The sequence below is a fragment of the Caenorhabditis elegans genome, chromosome IV (assembly GCF_000002985.6).
Source record: "Caenorhabditis elegans chromosome IV".
NCBI classification, from domain to species: Eukaryota; Metazoa; Nematoda; class Chromadorea; order Rhabditida; family Rhabditidae; genus Caenorhabditis; species Caenorhabditis elegans.
The window spans coordinates 3625968-3644315 of record NC_003282.8 but is presented as its reverse complement, the minus strand read 5'-3'; the positions used below and the strand labels follow the sequence as shown (position 1 = coordinate 3644315).

The window sequence follows — 18348 nt, the reverse complement described above, 5'->3', positions numbered from 1 at the left end:
TCAAAATAACTCAATTTTGTGTCATGTTTCTAAATTTTTGGGAATAATATCAATAGTTTTGGTCAAAATTGTATTGTCAACTTTTTAATGTGTACGGCAAATTTCGAAATTTGCCGCGCTCGACAAATTCGGCAAATCTACTTTTTCGAAATTTGCCGTGCTCGGCAAATTTTCATCAGCTCGTAAAGTTGAATTGGAAGACATGGTGCATCGACAGGCTTTCACTGGGCAACTTTGACATCTAATATTTTGTTTAAAATTTAGTTAAAAACTTCTATTATCTTTCAACCGACACATGCTATAAGCTCCTAAAATCAAGGAGCAAGGCATGGTGCATCGACAGAGAAACTCCAACGTGACAGACTATATCTCGGTTGTTTCAGATTTTCTGAAAATGTTTTTTTTTCTGTGAACTTACAAAATAATGCATTTTTAGTTAAAAATTAAAGTTGACGTTAAAAATATTTGGGTACTTTTCGAACACTCCAAGATATAACCTGACAGAGTTGAGCTGCAAAACATGGTGCATCGACAAGTTAATGTCAATCAACGTAGACAGCTTATATCTCGGATGTTTTGAGTTTTATCAAAATTTATTGAATAATAAAAAAGTTCAACATTTCAACGAAAGGCCTAAAGTTTTAAATTGTTCGATGTCTATAACCGAACAAAATTGAAAGAAATCAAAAAAAAAGTAACGAAGATTCTTGGCAAAAACGTATTACGGTAGATAAAAATTTACCTCCCAAAAAAGTTTTGCAAAAAACTGATTAAACCAATACAATTTTATACTACATTTTCCAACGGTACCCATTTTATTTTTGCAGCACGCTAATCACCAAAAATCAATGTTCTTGCGAATAATATTTTGGAGATGTGAATGATCATAATATCACGGGAGGATCATTGCCTAAGACATGTGAAATAAGACAGGAACATTGTTTCGTTTTTGTAAAATACTTCTAAAAAAGGGTTTGGTTGGAATATAAACTGTTATGTAAAAAATTTTGAACAACATTTTTTTAAACGGGTACACTTCCCTATATTGTGATGAGAATATAGACCCTAAAAATACATTGAAACTATGATAAGTTTTTACTCAGACTTCATTATATGACTCACGTGGCTTAAGACTCCGTGAATATTTTGGAAAAAAGGTCAAATTCAAACTGCTCCAAAACAGTCAGTTTCGAAGATAAAGCTACCAAAATAAACCGCCACCGATAGAGAGGATTTGGTGTAGAAAAATGGCTAATAAACATTGCAGTTCTCGAGTAATATTGCAAGTGGAGGTAAACAATGTTTATGAACTAAAAAAAACATAATCTACAAAATAAAAATAAAAAAAAAACGTTTTCTGAAATAAAAAAATTTGTTTTCACCTTTTTTCAGTACTTAGCGAAATTTTCTGACTCCTAACTTTTTAAATTTTTATAATATTATTGAAGAGCTAGTTATTGTGCATTGAATGTGCTATGAATTGTTGCAAAATCTTCGTTTTTCGTTTTTTTAGAGCAGTCTGAAAATGCTCTCATCATTTCCATTTTTTTTAATTAAAAAAAACTTTTTAACTTTTTTTTAGTACGCATGTACGAATGCCAAATTTCCTGTAAAACGCTTATATCTCGGGTAATATTGAGCGTTGAGATGAAAAACAATTTTTGGCAATTCGGCGGTCCGGCAATGTGCCGATTTGCCGAACTTTCCGAACGTCTCTGACGTCTCTGAGAGGTCTTTGAAGCTACAAAAAGTTGTTAACTTACATAAAAATTGCAAAAAATTGCTAATTGAAAACTTTTTCATAACTTTTCAAGTATGAGAGTTACGGGAGTTTGAAAAAAAATCCTTCCAGTTTTTTTTGGACCCCTTCAAAAATTTTCACATAATAAAAATTTATGGACCTGAATATATAAAAACGGACATGTGAAACGTCCTGACAATGTATTCGCAGGGTTGCTTGGATACCATTTTCCGTCAGTTTTTGGCTTCTTTTTCTTTATTTTTCCGCAAATTCTTTGTACTTTTTTGCGGAAAATGTCCTACCCAGTTTACCCTTCCTATGGACCTCCGGGACAGGTTTTTACGCAGCAACCGTACCCTAATCAGCAGCCTGTCATTATGTGAGTTTATTGCCAAATTAAAATTTTTAATACATTTTTTTTGGAATTAAACAAATTTTTAAAACTTGTTTTTTTTTAATTTGGAAAAAAACTGCAGATACTTCAGGTAGTTCACTTTTTTTTTAAATTTAAATTTGTGGATTTTGGAAATTTCCGGATATCGAAAAAAAAGTTGTCGAATTCCTTAATTTTCTGAAAGTTTCAGTATTAAAAAAAAATCAAAATTCAAATATTATTCACATTTTTCTTTGTATTTGGCCTTTTTTTTTAGCTTTTTTAAATCTAAAATTTTCAATATCTATTCAAATTTCTTTTTCAATTTAAAAAAAAAATTTTATTAAAAATTCAGTTAATTTTTTTTTCAAAATTCGATAATTGTTGACTTTCATTTCAAGTAGTTTAGTTTAAAAATGTAATAAAAATTGAAAAAAAAAACTAAAATTTTAAATACTCACTTTTTTAACTTATAAAATTTTATTTGGAAAAAAAGTTATTGCCGAAAAATTTAAAATAAAAGTTAATTCAATAAAATTTCAATAAATTCAAAAAATTCAGAAAAAATTTTTAAAAAACGAGAAAGCCATTTTTTGTTAAAACTTTTTTTTTTTGGAATTATTTTCAGAATTTTTTCTAATTTCCATCAAATTTTTAGCTACCAACAACATCCCCAACAGCAACGTCAATCGTCGGGACCCAGTTGCTGTGACTGTTGTGCTTGCTGTCAATGCTGTTTAATGTGCTGCGCGTGCAGTTATTTGCTCACTTGTTGGGCAGAGCTGTGCTGCAATTTGTTGGATTAATTTGGAATTTGAATTTGTAATAAAATATTTTTTTTGGGACTGACTTAATCGGTAAAGGCTATATTATTTCCCAATGGGCTGCAGCTGCAAAAAATTACTGTTAAAAAAAAATTGTTCAAGATTAGTTTTTTCATTCAATTTTCAAATAGAAAACGAAAAAAAACATTTTCTTATCTAAAACTCCGTGGGAAATCAAAAATTGTAGATTTTATTATAACATTCGTTACTAATGTAGTATCAGATTTGTTAAAACATTCAAAATTAAGAAAAAATTTAAGCAAGCATTTATTTCTTGGATTTTGCTCCAAAATTGATCCCGTATTTTTTTGACATTTTTCTTTTTTTTTAACTTACAGAATTATTCAAAACCTTAAAATTACTTATGTTAGTCAATATTGATATTCGTTTGATATTTCAGGGGTTGCAACAATATAATTATTCAAAAATTAGTTAAAAAAATTTTTTAATTCGATAAAATATGGCCAATATCATCAATTTCAGTGACACCTTATAAACCAAAATGGACGAATTTTAAAGCTGATACGCAAAAATTGTCCGAGTTGTACTCATATTTTGCCAATTTCGAGTTGCTATACCAAGTCTGTAAGAGTTTTCCTGATTTGTAAAACGATTTTGTAATGCAAATTTTGAATTCCTAAAAATAGCGAACGAATGAAGGGGTGCAAAACTATTAGAGGTGCAAAACTAATAGAGAGTGCAAAACTAATTATCGATGAGTGATTTTAGATGCAAAACTAATAGAGGCGCCTTACTAATAGAGAATATACGGTAAGTTTTTTTTTTAATTTTTTCAAAAATTTGGTAATGTGATGATATGATTTTCTGTGCTTTTTCAAGGTGATCATTATTGTCGGTCGCCTACTAGATAGGCACATAGGCATAATTGCCTATCCAATAAGAAAAAACAATTATTTTCTTTACAAATTTATCACGACCTGAGAGGCTAATTACAGGGCAGATCTTCACAACAGTATAAGAAAAAAAGTAATGTACTTTCAAAAAAAAAACAATTAAAGAAGAAAAAAACGGGTCTAAAATGATTTGGGGGAATGTCTAACACGGGTACAGGGGGCACAAACAAAAGCACTACTACGTCGGTAGGGAACTAGCACTCGGAAAAAACAGAGATTTTCGAAGAAAAAAAATTTAATAATGTTTTATAGTGTTTGGGAGCGATACATATAATATTGGCCGGAGGGAGGTTTCTTTCATGTGGAGATATTCTGGTACGGTTCAGGTTTAGGTTTGCAGAAGAAAAAAGTGAAACAGAGAGATGGGATTATGAGCATCAGACACAGGGGTTGTTTTTTACAAAAAAAAGGTTCATAAAATGTTGTTTTTTGGCTATAACTTTGCAGAAACACGAGAAGGTAGCAAAAAGTTTTTAACTGACAAAATATAGCACGTAAAATTTGCTATACTGTGGCAATAAAAAACTTTGTCTATCTCTAACCACTGCAGAGATACACGTGTTTAAAGTAACATCAGCAAAGTGAAAACCAAAAAAGCCATATTCTAAGAACCTAGAAAATGGAAGGAAGACACCGAAAAATTTCAAGTTGGCGCCGGGGTAAACTGGGCGTCGAAAATCGCCTTCAAAACTTGTAACTTGGCGACTTCTTTTGTTCGAGCATCCAATTTGCTCAGCTTAATCGATATCATTCTTGCAAAAATCTCATCTTCCTCCTCTTCACGTGTCGTTGCCCACTGGGAGAGCCCCGGGAAGAAGCTGAGCCCGAGGCTAGCTGCGGCGGCTGCAGCGGCGTTTCTGGAGGCTCTGAAAACAAGGAAGTTAAGAATTTTTGAGCAGGTAATCGAATTTAAATTAATTTGGAAGATATTTAGAAACGAAAAAAATAATTGTTAAATTTTTTGTCTTTTTTATGGGGTTATTCAAGTAATGTAGCAAAATGTATTTAAATACATTTGTGACGTCACAAATGTATTTAAATACATGTTTTATATACTTGAATACAGTTGTGACGTAATTTTTCTACACTTTTTAATTTTTCGACACTACTTGAATAACCCCATTACAAAAAAAAAATTAAAAAAATTTTTTTTTTTTAAAGAGACTTTTTTTTTCAAAAATTTCGTTCAAAAATTTAAGAATTGTTCTAAATTGCTTTAAAGTAAAATAATTTTTTTTCAAACTTGCAATTTTTTCAAAAGAAATTTGGATTCTTGCTCCAAGAAATTTTTAATATTTTTCTAGTTCAAATTGTTTTGTTTATTTTTATTTAAAAGTTAATATTTTGAAACTAATTAAAAATTAGACAACAAAAAAATAAATAATTGGATTTTTATTCTGAAATTTGGATTTTTGCTCCAAAGCTCATACAAAAAAATTTGCTGAGCATCAAGTGTAAATTTTGAAGTTTTTTGAAAATTTTTAAAATCTTAGAAGAAATAAAATTTTTACGGAAAGCTTGTAAGTCTACATATTTTCCAATGAAAAACTACTTTAAAAATGATGTAGACATTTTTTCCAGAATTAAAAAAAAAATTTCAAGATATTATACAAACCAAATTTAAATCCCAAAAAAAACCAACTTTTTTTTGCAAAAAAAATTCAATTTCCTCCCGATCATTTTATAGCCATCTATTTTTGTCGCGACACCATAAAAAGAGACGCAGACATTTTATTTGCTTTTCCTTTTTTCCTACCATACGCGAGGTTAGAAACATGGCTCCGAACTGCCTCAAAAAAAAAGAACAAAAACTCACACTGGCGTCATTCCTTCTGTAATCGAAACTCTGCTCCGTTTCACCGCAGGCCCTCCATTTGAAGCTGATGACGTGGCGGATGGTGAAGGTGTAACCGCCATTGGGATCGGAAGCGGTGGAGGTGTGATCACAGAAGCTTCACCGCCCTCCTGCGTGCCTGTATTTTTGGAGCTCGAGGCACTCGAGGCTGTGGACGCTGAGCTTGACTCCATCTCGCCTGTGGAGCCGGATGACTTGGAGGAGTCTTGGGTTCGGATCAGCTCGTTTTCGATGAACGACATGGCGGCTTCCATGGGGGAGACGTGGCCGTTGGGCTCTGGCTTGACGGCAGGCTCCGATTGGTTGGAGTCGGTTTCGTCGGTGCTGGAAGAATTCTAACTTTCTAAACGTTTCAGTTTAATTTACACATATGTATCGTTTCAGACCAATTTAGACACTTTTATTTTTCGGCCAAACTTCATTTTTCAAGGCGGCCTAGGGCAAATCAGCTTTTATGGGCTTTAATTGAAGCTTCATCCAAGCCGCTGTGCCGATTGAGCTATCAACACAATTTTGGCTCATTTGGATCAGTTATATGTACCATTTTGTAAATTTTCGAAAAAAAGCTTAATCAAGAATTCAGTCGTTTAGACCAACTTACACCACTTTAAGCCTACAGATAAAACCGGACGGCAGCTTAGAAGGAGTTTGTACAGTCTTAGGCTAATCCAGATCATTTCAGGTCATCTAGACCAATTTAGGCCAAATCTTTGTGGTTTGAAACTCTCGCTGGTCAGTTTGCACTAGAGCTTCCAAGTAGTCGGTAAAACGCCTGCCTGCCTGCCTGCCTGACCTTAAGGCGACCTCCGCCTGCTTCTCGCCTCAATTCACGCCTTATTCCTAAAATACGTGACCTTTTTTTTCATTTCTCAATTTAAAAAAAAAATCAAATTATAAAGAATTGGAAATTCACATCGAAATGCGAGAGGTCGGCGTGAGGCAGGCAGATTTCAAGTTTGAGAAAACTTCAAGTTTTTGCAGAAATTCCGATGAGCCTTACTCAAAGACAAAAACTCACTGCCTATCCTTCAAATGTGCCTGTATAAATTTCAGAGGCCTCTGGAACACCCAACTTGACGCCTTCTTTGACACCCGCTCCTTCTTCTCCTCCTTCTTGTACCGATCTCGCAGCGTCTTCCATCTCGTTTTCACGTGTTCGGCTGAAAAATATTAAAGTTACTTAGTCAGACGTTACAGTAAAACTCACATGTGGTCTCCAGGTTCTCTGCAATTTCGTTCCATGCCGAGTTCCGCCATGAGAGAAGGTTATAACCCTCGTCGGACTGATCGTACAGAAAGGGTCGCGCTTTCACTTCGGCAATTAGGCGGATGTTGAAGACGGGCGTCTCCTCGATCTTCATGTTCTTGCTGCTCGCCAGGAGGAAGTTGATCTGCAAGATTTTATTTAGAAACCACATGTTAAGCCTGGGGGTGCCTACCTCCTTAATCGGATCCGACTCCATGCAGTCATCGGGCGCCGTTGAGATGGTCGGTTTAATGTCTTCCGTGTCTTCCGAGTGTTCTGACATTCTGCAGGTTAAGCAACTTTTTTGGGTGATAACAAAAATCGAACTAGCGGGACAGAAAAAACAGAAACAAACACACTACAACAGGGGAAAAGGTAGCCCCGCGATTGAGTGTGGGAAAAAATAGAAAAATGGCATCGTTGGTAGTATGTGTGCGGTTGGGAGGCGGCAAGTAACAAAATATACACACACACACACAGCAAGCACACAGGGGGCCCCAAAGGAAGCAGAGCGCGCGCGCGTGCGAGGGAGACGAGACGAGTAACGTGTGCGGAGGAGGGCGGAGGGCGCGACGCGTCAAAAACAGTGGGGCGCCGATGGGAGACGACGAGACTACGAGACGCTGGGCCGCCTGAAGAGAGTGTTTGGGGCGATGAGACGCGGCACGCGGGTGCAGCGACGGACGAGAGGAGCGGCGACACACGGCTCCCTCTTCTCTCTTTCTCTCGCGTGTCTTTGTCTCTGCGCCTCTTCTATCTATACGGCCACCCTTTAACCTTTGCCATCCGTCTCGTGCCTCTCTGCCGCGCGGAGTATTTCTCGTCGTCGTCTGTTGCGCAAGTTGAGGAGTACTGTTGAAACGCTTTGTGTGTGTGTGTGTGTGTGTGTGTGTGCGGAGCGCCAGAGGGTAAACGAAACGAGTAATAAGACGGGGGAGCTAATCCGCGGACGGGGGTCGGAGGTTATGCGTTTTGTTTTTGACATTTGAGATGATGTGTTGATCTGAGATTTTTGAACGTTTATCAACACCCAAAAACAGTCGTGACAGAGCTGATCACTTCGAAATTGGTTCCAAAATGGAAACAGCCTTGGATTGGTCTAAACTGAGCAGTTTGAAATTTATTTCTAAGTCGCTCAAAAATTTGCCACAAACTGTTTCAGTCAATCCAAAAAAGTCCCAAAAATTATCCGCCGCAAACAAAACTGGTGGAAAAAACTCCAGTATATGCTCAAAAAGTCTAAAATCAACGCCGGTAATACAGAAAAATTTTTTAAAAATTTGCTCCGAGGCGCTCAAAACTGTTGAGATATGTCAAATTTTGCTCAAAATTGTCCAAATCTGTTTCAAGACGGTATAAGTTTTCTCAAAGTCGTCGACAACCTGCTCAAACAATGCCAAATTCTTCAACATCATCAAAATCTTCCCCATAATGTATAAGTTCATTCCAAATTTGTTCAAAATCGTCCAAAATGTCTGCAGACAGTCAAAACTTGCTCTCAGACTCTCTGAAGCTCTTTGAATCTTTTTAAACTCCCCCAACATTGTTCTAAATATATTTCAAAATAGGCTAACATTGCTCAAGGCTTCTTTGATTTTGCTCCAATCCAATCGGTTGAAGTTTTCTCTAGCTTGTTTTGTGCCCAATTCTCTGACGGCGGGTTCAAATTCAGCATTTTTGCTATCTATTTCCTATCAATTTTTAGCCTTGTCAATTGAATCCTAAGTTTTTCTAAATTTCAATGCATTTTCTACCTAACTTTCTAACTTCCAATCGAAAACCAAGTTAAAATTGTCTGCCGCGTATACGCGCGCCGTCTCCGAACAAGTTTTTTGCGCGCATCAATGGCATCGGGGTGACTCTTACTTTCACAAACTAACAAAAAAATTGGTGGGGGCAAAGTTTATAAGTGAAATACCCGTTGTTAGTTTCAACAGAAAAAAAAACAAAAATTATCGGAATCTCGGCAGACGAATCGGGCATGGAATGACGCAGCACAGCATTGGGCTATCACAGCACACCTCTCCTATCAGGCATCCGCAGCAGAGGGCCAGGATTGAGGTGAGCCAGCAATTGTCGTCGGATTGGCGTTGTTGTTGCCGTGGAGCCGGTTGTTGGACGTATCTGGAAATGAAATATTGGACTCAAAATTTGTCGAATCTCTAGTTTTGGGATTTTGAGGCTTATAGCAGCCTTTCCAGCTTTCTAACCGACGCTAGGCTTCTCTTGGTGGAAGTCTCCCAGAGGACCTCTTGGGCTCTAAGATTTCTACTTCTCAGGTTCTTAGCAGCACTCTCAGGTTTCTAACACAACTGCACTTCTTCTTCTCGCGGTCTTCTCAGGCTTCTCAGGCTTGGCTTCTCGCGGTCTGCTCAGGCTCATAACGGTTCCCTAGGTTTCTCATCGTATTCTTAAAGTTCTAGCGGTTCATAGGCTTTTTTTTCAGGCTTTTAATAAATTCCAGCGACCCCTAGGCGTTTCTCAGTCATCTGAGATTTCTCAGCCTTCAAACGACCTCTAAGCTTGTATTAGCCTTCCGAGGCTTCTATCAGTACTCTCAGGCACCTACAGGCCCCTAAGCTTCTCTTGATTTTCTAAAGCTTGTAGCGGCTCTCGCCGGCTTACAACGGCCCTCTAGGATTATCGTGGTCTTTCAGCAATCCTAGACTTTTCTTGAACCTTTTCAACGATTTTCAACGGCTCTCAAGCGTTCCTTTACATCCCAGAGATCACCGGAATTCCGAATTAATCAGAAGAACGCAGTTTGCTTAACAACTTTCCAACAGAGACACACATTTTCTATATTTGCTTCAAAAACGAATTGGCGTGGCGGCGGCGGCGACCTCGAGTAACTCGCAAATAGACGCAACTCCCTGCCGCCCCGGAAAATGAACACTGTGCAAATATTGAAGGAGTAGGAGGAGGTGAAAGGGTTTGTAGGCTCTACTTTGGAGTTTTTTTCAGGGAAACTTACATTACTTGTGGCTGATTTGGGTTGTAATATCCCTGTGGATATGGTCCTTGAGCTGGGTAGGGGTTGCTGCCCTGGGGGGCATAGTTGGCCTGGAAATTGGAGTTTGGGAAGGTAAATTTTTACGGGGAGTTGTCAACTACAAATATTGTTAACTCAGAAAATGTTAAAAATTTTATTTTGAGTATTTTGTCTGTTGAACATTTTTTGATATATTTGAAAATAACCGACTTTTGACCCCAGAAAATTTCAGACATGAAACATTTTCAGTGCAATAGTTGACGGAACCCCGTAAAAATGCTGCATAGGCTAATTTTTGCAAATTTTAAAAAAGTTCAGTTTTTAATAGTATATATAAGAATTTGGGAAGGTTTTGAAAAATGGAAGTTTTTTCGTTCTCGTCGGACTCAAAAAAAACGTTTTCCGAAGAAAAATTATTTCAGTGCATTTTTGAACGGGAGGCAGAAATAGTAAAAATTAAAAGTTTCCAAAAAAAACTTTCAGAATATTTTCCTATTTTTTCCTTGAATGGCCTGAAAATCACCAACAATCTGCAAAAAACCGCTTTGCGAGCTTACAATTAGAAGTTTGTGAGAAAAAATTTACTAAAATAAAATTTCAGAAAAATGGATCACTTTTTTCTAAATTTTTATTACTTTAAAAATTTTAATTAGCTTAAGCCCTTTAAAAACTTCAAATTTACAATTTTCACTCACATTTCCATAATACGGCTGAGGTTGAGCAGTGTATGGTGGTGGAGCATTCGACATTTTCTGAAAAAAACAACTTTTTTGAAAAATTGTCTATTTTTCTTTAACAAGATAAAGTGCAGGCAAAAGTAGGTGGCAAAAAGCGAAAAATTTGTTTTAAAGAAAAAATTGTAACAGAAAACCGCATTGGGTAGGTAAACAATGGATGGGGATGAGAAAATAGGTTGAAGGTGACCTGAGGGAAAGGAGACGCAGACATCGAGAGGAGTGCGCGATGTTTTTGAAAGAAAAACAGAGAAATTTCAGCAGTTTATTTGAGTTCTAGATTTTAACAATCCAGAAAACATAGTTTTACGTTATTAATTGAAAATTATACATTGAAAATTTTCAAGAACTATAAAACTTTTTTAAACTTAAAATGTGAAAAAAACCGTTCTAGTTGAGCTAAGAAATCGAATTAAATTTTTTAAAGACAATTATCCAAATTCTGAAATTTCAAGTTTTTATAGATCTGCCAAAATCTCAAGTTTTCATCCTCTTTTCAGGTTAATATGGAATAAAAAACCAACAAAAATTTAATTTCATTTAAACATTTAAAAAATAACTACAACTTAGGCTTTTCTGAAAACTTTGAAAAAAACATTGGAAAAATAAAGATTGTTCAGGTTTATTTTTAATTAAACATGAAATATACATTTGAATTTGGCAATTTTGGCAATTTTCAAAAAAAGCACATTTTTTGGAAACCTGGAGCATTGCGAAATACATGAGAGAAGGTCCCAACGGCAAAAATATCGACTAGTTTGCCGGCAGAGAAATAATTCGAATTAAATGTCTAGGTACAAAAGGCAAGGGAAAGCGAAGAACCGAAATTTTCAACAAAAAGTTGAAAAAAAGGGTATTTGAATGTATGTAGGCAGGGGAAAAGAATATGATGGCGTTGAAATTGGTGGCTGACTAGTGAGAAGGGAAATGAGAAAGAAGAGATGAGTCATGTTTTTCAAGTGGACGGTCACGCCCTGATTTTTATGTTGTCGAGGGGAACGAATTTTGGATTCAAAAAAAATTAATTTAATGGGAAGGAATTATTGATACAAAAAAAAACTAACACATGTTTAATTGGAAAATGTGTAAATTGTTTAGAAACATTTTAACATATATTCAGCTTGAAAACATTACGTTTCACATTGTCAGAAGCCAAACGGTATTTTCTGAAATTTTTCTGAAATTTTTCTGAAATTTTTCAAATTTTTCAAATCAAAATTATCAGAAATTTTTAAAAAATTTTATTCTAATAACTACGCCTATTTTCTAAATTTCCGCTGTTTTTATTTTATTTTAAAAGTGCACAAATATTTGAAAAATATATATTTAAAGATCAACAGCCGAATTTTCGAAAATTTTGTGAATTTTGTAAAAAAATGATGTAAATTAATTAATTAATTTTAAATTTGAAATGTGAAAAAGTATTAAGAATTAAAATAAAATTTAGGATTTAACATTTTCAAGAACATTTCTTTAAAAAATTTGAATTATTTGCTAAAATCATTAAAGTAGGCAAAAACTATAAATGTTTGAATTTTCTGATTTTTATAAATATTATTAAAACTCTAAAATTCCAAAAATAATTGCAATATATAATTTTAAGCGTAAAATGTGCGGAAAATTTTAAAAATGTTTTAAAATAGCCCAATGATTTATTTTAATTGCTCAGTTTTTGTAAACTTTCTTATTGTAATTATTTATTCAATAAATTGTTTATTTCAAAGTTTTTTTGGCACTTTTCCGATTTCTGCACCCCAAAAATTTTTGTTTTTGAAATTTCAACTTTATGACACTCAACATTTCAATTTTAATTCACAACGTGTATGTTTATTTCAATACTATTTCAATTTTCAGCCGAAAATTACAAAAAAGTTCACATTTCATTAATGAAATATCGAAAACATTTTGGGGGTAGAAATCGGAAAAGTACCGTTTTTTTATTTTACAGAAAATTCAGGATTTCAACTACTTAGAATACCCCTGAAATTTTTTGTTGAATTTTTATTTGTTCACATTGAACCAAAAACATATAAATCATTTTTCTGACTACAATTTTAATGTATTCGAAATATTTTATACAACTACGAATTACTCCAAATTGATGCTCCAAATTTTCACAAAATTTATGATTTTATAGTTGTTATTGTGAACAGAATGCACTGGTTTTTAGTTTTTAAATAATTTTTTAATGATTTTTCAGACTGTAATTTATTAATTAAACTAATTTTTACAGAAAATTTTCAAAAAATTTGAAAAATTGAAGTTGTAAATTTTTTTTAATTTTTAGCGCGGTTTTCAACATTGTATTTCAATTTTTAATAGATTTTGGCGCAAAACTAGAATGCACATATATTTAGGAAATTTGATTTCCTATTTAAAAAATTGATCAAGTTTCTGATAATATTGTCCGGGAATTTCCTAGATGTAAATTCAAATTTAAAATTTAATTTTTACATGTTTTTATTTAAAAAATTTTAATTTTTACCAAACATTTCAAAACAAGATCCACCGAGTATCCAATAGTAACATGTCCAATAAAACATGACATTTCGCCCTCAAACAGAACGGAAAATAAGAAATTTCATGCAAAAAAAATACGCCATTTTTGCGATTTTAGCCGGATTTTCAAAAGGATAATCCCAGAAACAACGTCTAGCCTCTCTAGAAATTGCTGAAAATACAACAAAAAATTGCAGGAGAAACTACTATGGCTCAGTCAGAAAAATCTCTGTAATTTTTTTCTCGTATTTTTCGCAGATTTTTTGTAACATAGTTTCCAAATTTGGAAATCCGAAACCAGAAGCTCTTCTCAAATTCATTTAACGCCGTCATTTTTTCCTTCGTCGGAAAGGGAAAAGCGCATCATTTTTCAATCCGAGCAGCTCACTGCCCAGACTATTTCTTTTTTTTAGTGTAAGTCTATCGAGAATTTGGATTTTTTTTAAGTAAAAATTTGAAATTTTAATTTGGCGCCAAAGTTATTGAAATTTTTGAAACTTGAACTTCCAACAAAAGTTTTGTTTTCTAAAAATTTAATAGGAAAATTTTGAAATTTGAATGCCGCGCCAAAATTTTTATTGCAAAACCGTTTAAAAATTTTTAATTTGTGTTCCGCACCAATTTTGTTAAACAGCATAATTTGTCAGAAAAAAAAATTAATTTTCGGCCAAAGATTTTTCACAAATTTTCAAAATGTTTTCAACTTTCCGCCAAAAAGTTTCAGCAAAACTGTTGGGTTTGAATTTTCAGCCTGCATTTTCCAAAGTAAAAAAAATTAAATTCCCCTCCAGAATATATTTTTAAGCTTGTAAGCGTTTGGTCATTTTTATTTATTTCTGGAGCTCGTGGGAACTTGGAGAAGAAAAAACTAATTTGAAATTGGACGTAGAAGATTGTTTTTCATTCAAAAATAATTTGAAATTTTTCCAATTTTCAAAAAAATTAGATTTGGAAAATTCAGAAAATCTGAGATATTTAAATTTTTCAAAAACTAAAAAAAATTAACAGGATATGCAAATAAGGAATTTTTATTTTTGGCGCAAATTTCAAAATTTTTGAACTTTTTTAATTTAGGAATTCGAATTATAATTTTTATAGAATATTAGCAGAAAATTCAAATTTTAATTTTGATTTTTTCCTTCATTTTTCCTCACTAGACTATTTTTACACCCAAAACCCCATCAAATCTTATTTTTCGATTTTTGACCTCTTCTGATTCTCCTCCCCCAGGTACAAAATGTCGTAAAGTCTGCAAATTTGTGTCCGATTACCCCCCCCCCCCCCCATTTTTTGTACTCCAAATTATAGATAAAATGACAAATGGGTCAGAATCCCAGGGATATATAAATAGTGAAATAAAAATTCAAAAAAATATCCCATCCCTTCCTGAAAAGTATATCCCAAAAAAAAAAAAATTTCGTTCCACCCAGTTTTTTGGCTCAATTTCGAATGCTCAATTGCCCGTCGTACTTTGAAAATCTCCTCTATAATTCTTCAAATTCCATGGTGTGTGTGTGTGTGTGTCTTGAGCTTTTCCCCAATCTAGCTGTCAATCTTTTTTGGAGGAGTATTTTCGGATGGATGAGAAGAGGTGGGGCGATTTTATGGTGTTAATTCGTTGCCGCAGTTGCCGATACTGGATTATTGATTTTTAGCAATATTTATTGATTTTTCATCATTGATTAGTGATTATCGGTTTTTTGTTTGATTTTTGATTTTTGATTATTGATTTTAAATGTTCGTCGGTAGAGCGGTTTTCGATAGCTAAAAGTGGCTGTTGGTAATCAACCAATAATCAATTATTGACTACCGGCTACCAGCTACCGGCTATCGGCCACCGGCTACAATAGTCAATTATTGATTATCGGCTAGCGGCATTGAAAAGTCGATAACCGGTTTTTAGCAATCGACAGTCAAAAACCGATTATCAAAGTTGGAAAATTGAAAATCTTAGCTATCAGTCGATAGCAATGAAAAATCAATAATCAATTTCCAATTCAGGAAAAAAATTTGAACTCCTTTTTCGACAACCGGTAGCAAATCCCCCCCCCCCCCCCCCCCCCCCCCACTCCCCGCGTCACTTTCTCAAGTAGGTGTTGGCGCTTCGAATTCGAGACATCCCTAATTACAGGGGTGGCTCCTCAGCTCTCCGTTGGCTCAGCTCTCTAGAAATCCCCCTTTCTAACCAATTATTAGAAAAGCATAAGCATACGAATTTCGCCTTTTCCTCTTCTTTCTTTTTTATCCCATGATTTTGTAGTGGAAAGCGCTCTGGCTTCAAAAAATAAAATTGAAGTCGTGGGTACGGAGTCTCTCAATATCAGTGAGCGCGAGCTCATGATTTATTCGTATCACTTGCTCGTGGAGCTCGAGATTTTCTGAATTTTCTCACAGGCTCCGATAAGTTTTCGCCATTTTTTTCTTGATTTTTCTTTCAGAAAGAGAAAAACATAGTAATCTAGTAATGGTATCTCCAGACTAGTTGGGAATTCCAGAAAAAAATTTGTACCATATAATAATTTTAAAGGTATTAGGCACCAATTTTTCAAGTCTAGCATTAGGAAAATTTTAATTTCACAATTTTTGAAATTTAAGAAAAAACATTTTACATCTAACTTTTTTAAGCAAAAAATTAGGTATACTGAACTTTTCTATAAAAAATATTGAGTATATTAATTTAGAACAATTCCGAAAATTTTTTTTTTAATTGAGCAATTTTTTAAACTTTTTTTTCAAAATTTTGTTTTGAATTTGAATTATTTTAATATAGTAATTTCGAACATTTACATCATTATGCTTTTACTGTACTTTTTAATAATGAAATAAAAATAGAATTTTTGAAAAATATTGCATTTTTTAGGAAAAAAATTAAAAAAAGAATAGTTTGGATAATTTTTTGGTTTTCTAAATTTTTTTTACTTCCTAAGCCTAATCCTAAGTTTAAGCCAGCGCCCAAGCTAAGCCAAAGAATGAGCGTAAGCCTAAGCCTAAGCCTGAGCCTAAGACTTAAAAAACCGGGAAACTTTTTTTTTCTGATTTTTTTTTGACAATTTACAGTCGAATAATTTTCAAAAAAAAATGATTTTTTTAAATTCTGCATTATTATTTTCAAAACTTTTTTCCCGATTGCCCAAAACGTCTCCCCTTTTCCAAAAAAAAGAGCATCTCATCTCAATCTCCGGAGGTTTCGAAAAATCCGTTCCCATCCGCTTCATCCAAAAGCGGCGTTCACATCCCCCGAAATTTCCAAAAAAAACGTATACACCAATCATTTCTCCCCTCCGAAATGTGTAGTCGTCATGACAAAGTGGTGACACTGGATTACGGTAGGCTCCGCCCACTTCTTGGAAAAGTGACGTGGGCTCGGTGAGCCCTAAAGCTTTTGGTTTTCACAATTTTCTGGTTTTTGGGATTTTTGCGGGAATTTTGAGAGGAGAAAGTTGGGAGAGAAGATATTGGAATGGTCCCCGGGGAGCTGTACATTTATACATCTAGACTGAAGCTGGGGTATTGCAAAAAGAGAAAAGCCTATCACTTTCTTTCCATCCTGCATACTTGCCAAAAAGTTTTGGCTGAGCTTATTTTTAAAATTGGAATTTTTTGGAATTTTCAGAAAAGAAAAAGTTTTTTCTTTTTTTTTAATTTAAAAAATTTTTGCTATTTATTGCATGGTACTACAGAAAAACTTGAATGAAATAAAAAATTTGGAAAATTCAAGAAAACTTTTTTTTTCATAGTTTATTTATTCGAGTTTTAATGTGGCTTTTATTTTGTTCGGTTTTTGTTTTAAAAAGATTTTATACAAAATTTCAAGAATTTACAATTTTTCCGTTGTAAAAAATCCAAAAAAAAATCCAAAAAAATAGTTCAGACCTTTTTTTAAATTTTAAATTTAAAAATTCAATACCAAAAAATTAAAAAAAATTAGTTTTTCCGAGAATAAAGGAAAAATGTTGAAAAAATATTATATATAAAATTTCCAGAAAATGTGAAAACTCCAAAAAACTGCAGACTTTTCCCCAAACTAGCTATTTTTTGAATTCATTACCTTTAAAGGTGGAGTACCGAAATTTAAGACTTTGCTTTTTTAGACCCAAAATGGTCCAAAACTACCAAATTTCGTAATGAGACGTTCTGAAAATTTTTCAAAAAAATGTTATGGGAGCTCAAAGTTTTTGAAAAAATGGTATATTTTTAGCTAATTTTAACCACTTCTTGGCGTCGCAGCGGTTGGAACTCAATTTTAATTAAATTATCATCCTTCAATGTCCTTCAATCTTTGCAATTTCAATCGACCATACGCGTTCAGAGCATTTTTTTTTTTCGTTTTTCCTCCCGTCCAGCACATATTTAAATATTCTCTCTCCCCCTCCCCTGGTTCCTAAAAACTTGGGAAAGGGGAATTTCGAAGGAGGTGGAAGCTTCTTCTTCTCCCCGAGCACACACACACATCCTCTCTTCAAAATCTTTAAGAAATAGTGCGTGTGAATGACTAGACGCTGAAGCTAACTTGGTTTCCGCGAACAATCCCAATCAGTGCCTGTGCCGAGGCTTCGGAGAAGAAGAGATTGACGTCGTCTTTTTCTTTTTTTGTGAAACAGAATAAAAAAGAATACGAAATGGACTTTTTCACACATTTTCGTTACTTTTCCAGAAAAAAACGAAGCTCTAGCCATGGAAGTTTGAATTGAAAACCTAAACCCCGATGTGTATTCATTTGAGCTTAAGCCTAAGCCTAATTCTACGCCTAAGCATAAGCCTAAGCCTATGTTCAAGCCTAAGCCAAATTGTAGAACGTTACCAAAAGATCAAACCTATTTTTCCTACAGAAAAGGTCTAATGATAACTGTTAAGCGAGAGACAAGGAGAGATATATATCAAAAACTAGCCCAAACTGTGATTAACATCTATTAACTGACCTCAAAAAAAAAAATAGTAGAGATTAAATACTGCTCAAAAAGTTTCTTGGAAAAGTAAATTGTTAGGTTTCTGGGGCCTGTAAAACTGGACCGAGTTTTGAAGAATTTTTTTAACTTTTCAAAGTTTGGCGTCACTGAAAGCTTTATATTGTACATGTTCCACCAATTTTCTTTTGTATCCGTTTTTTCTGTCTCAAAACGGAGCTCGAGCCCATGACGTGTGGATACCGTGAGAATCCGCCCAATTCCTT

The 18348-nt window shown here is 34.1% G+C and overlaps 3 protein-coding genes and 1 non-coding gene across 4 annotated transcripts; 2 read left to right on the top strand and 2 right to left on the bottom strand.

Moving 5' to 3' along the window:
* Window positions 1–2026: 2026 nt before the first annotated feature.
* CC8.3 (Cysteine-rich transmembrane CYSTM domain-containing protein) lies at window positions 2027–2920 on the top strand (the record flags this gene model as incomplete). The annotated part of the gene is made up of 2 exons (NM_001268322.3): window positions 2027–2120; window positions 2773–2920. The coding sequence occupies exons 1-2, from the start codon at window positions 2035–2037 to the stop codon at window positions 2918–2920; spliced, it is 234 nt and encodes a 77-aa protein (NP_001255251.1). The 5' UTR covers window positions 2027–2034.
* Window positions 2921–3849: 929 nt separating this feature from the next.
* madf-9 (MADF domain-containing protein) lies at window positions 3850–7237 on the bottom strand. The gene is made up of 5 exons (NM_067988.4): window positions 7147–7237; window positions 6915–7098; window positions 6726–6867; window positions 5669–6031; window positions 3850–4718 (listed from the first exon to the last, which is right to left on the bottom strand). The coding sequence occupies exons 1-5, from the start codon at window positions 7234–7236 to the stop codon at window positions 4496–4498; spliced, it is 1002 nt and encodes a 333-aa protein (NP_500389.2). The 5' UTR covers window position 7237; the 3' UTR covers window positions 3850–4495.
* Window positions 7238–8841: 1604 nt separating this feature from the next.
* On the bottom strand, window positions 8842–10697 carry ZC416.2 (Cysteine-rich transmembrane CYSTM domain-containing protein). Its single transcript, NM_067987.4, has 3 exons — window positions 10641–10697; window positions 9928–10016; window positions 8842–9077 (listed from the first exon to the last, which is right to left on the bottom strand). Exons 1-3 carry the CDS (start codon window positions 10692–10694, stop codon window positions 8906–8908), a joined length of 315 nt encoding a protein of 104 aa, NP_500388.2. The 5' UTR covers window positions 10695–10697; the 3' UTR covers window positions 8842–8905.
* ZC416.9 lies at window positions 9196–9334 on the top strand. Its single transcript, NR_053055.1, has one exon. It is a non-coding gene; the product is annotated as an Unclassified non-coding RNA ZC416.9 (non-coding RNA).
* Window positions 10698–18348: the final 7651 nt, after the last annotated feature.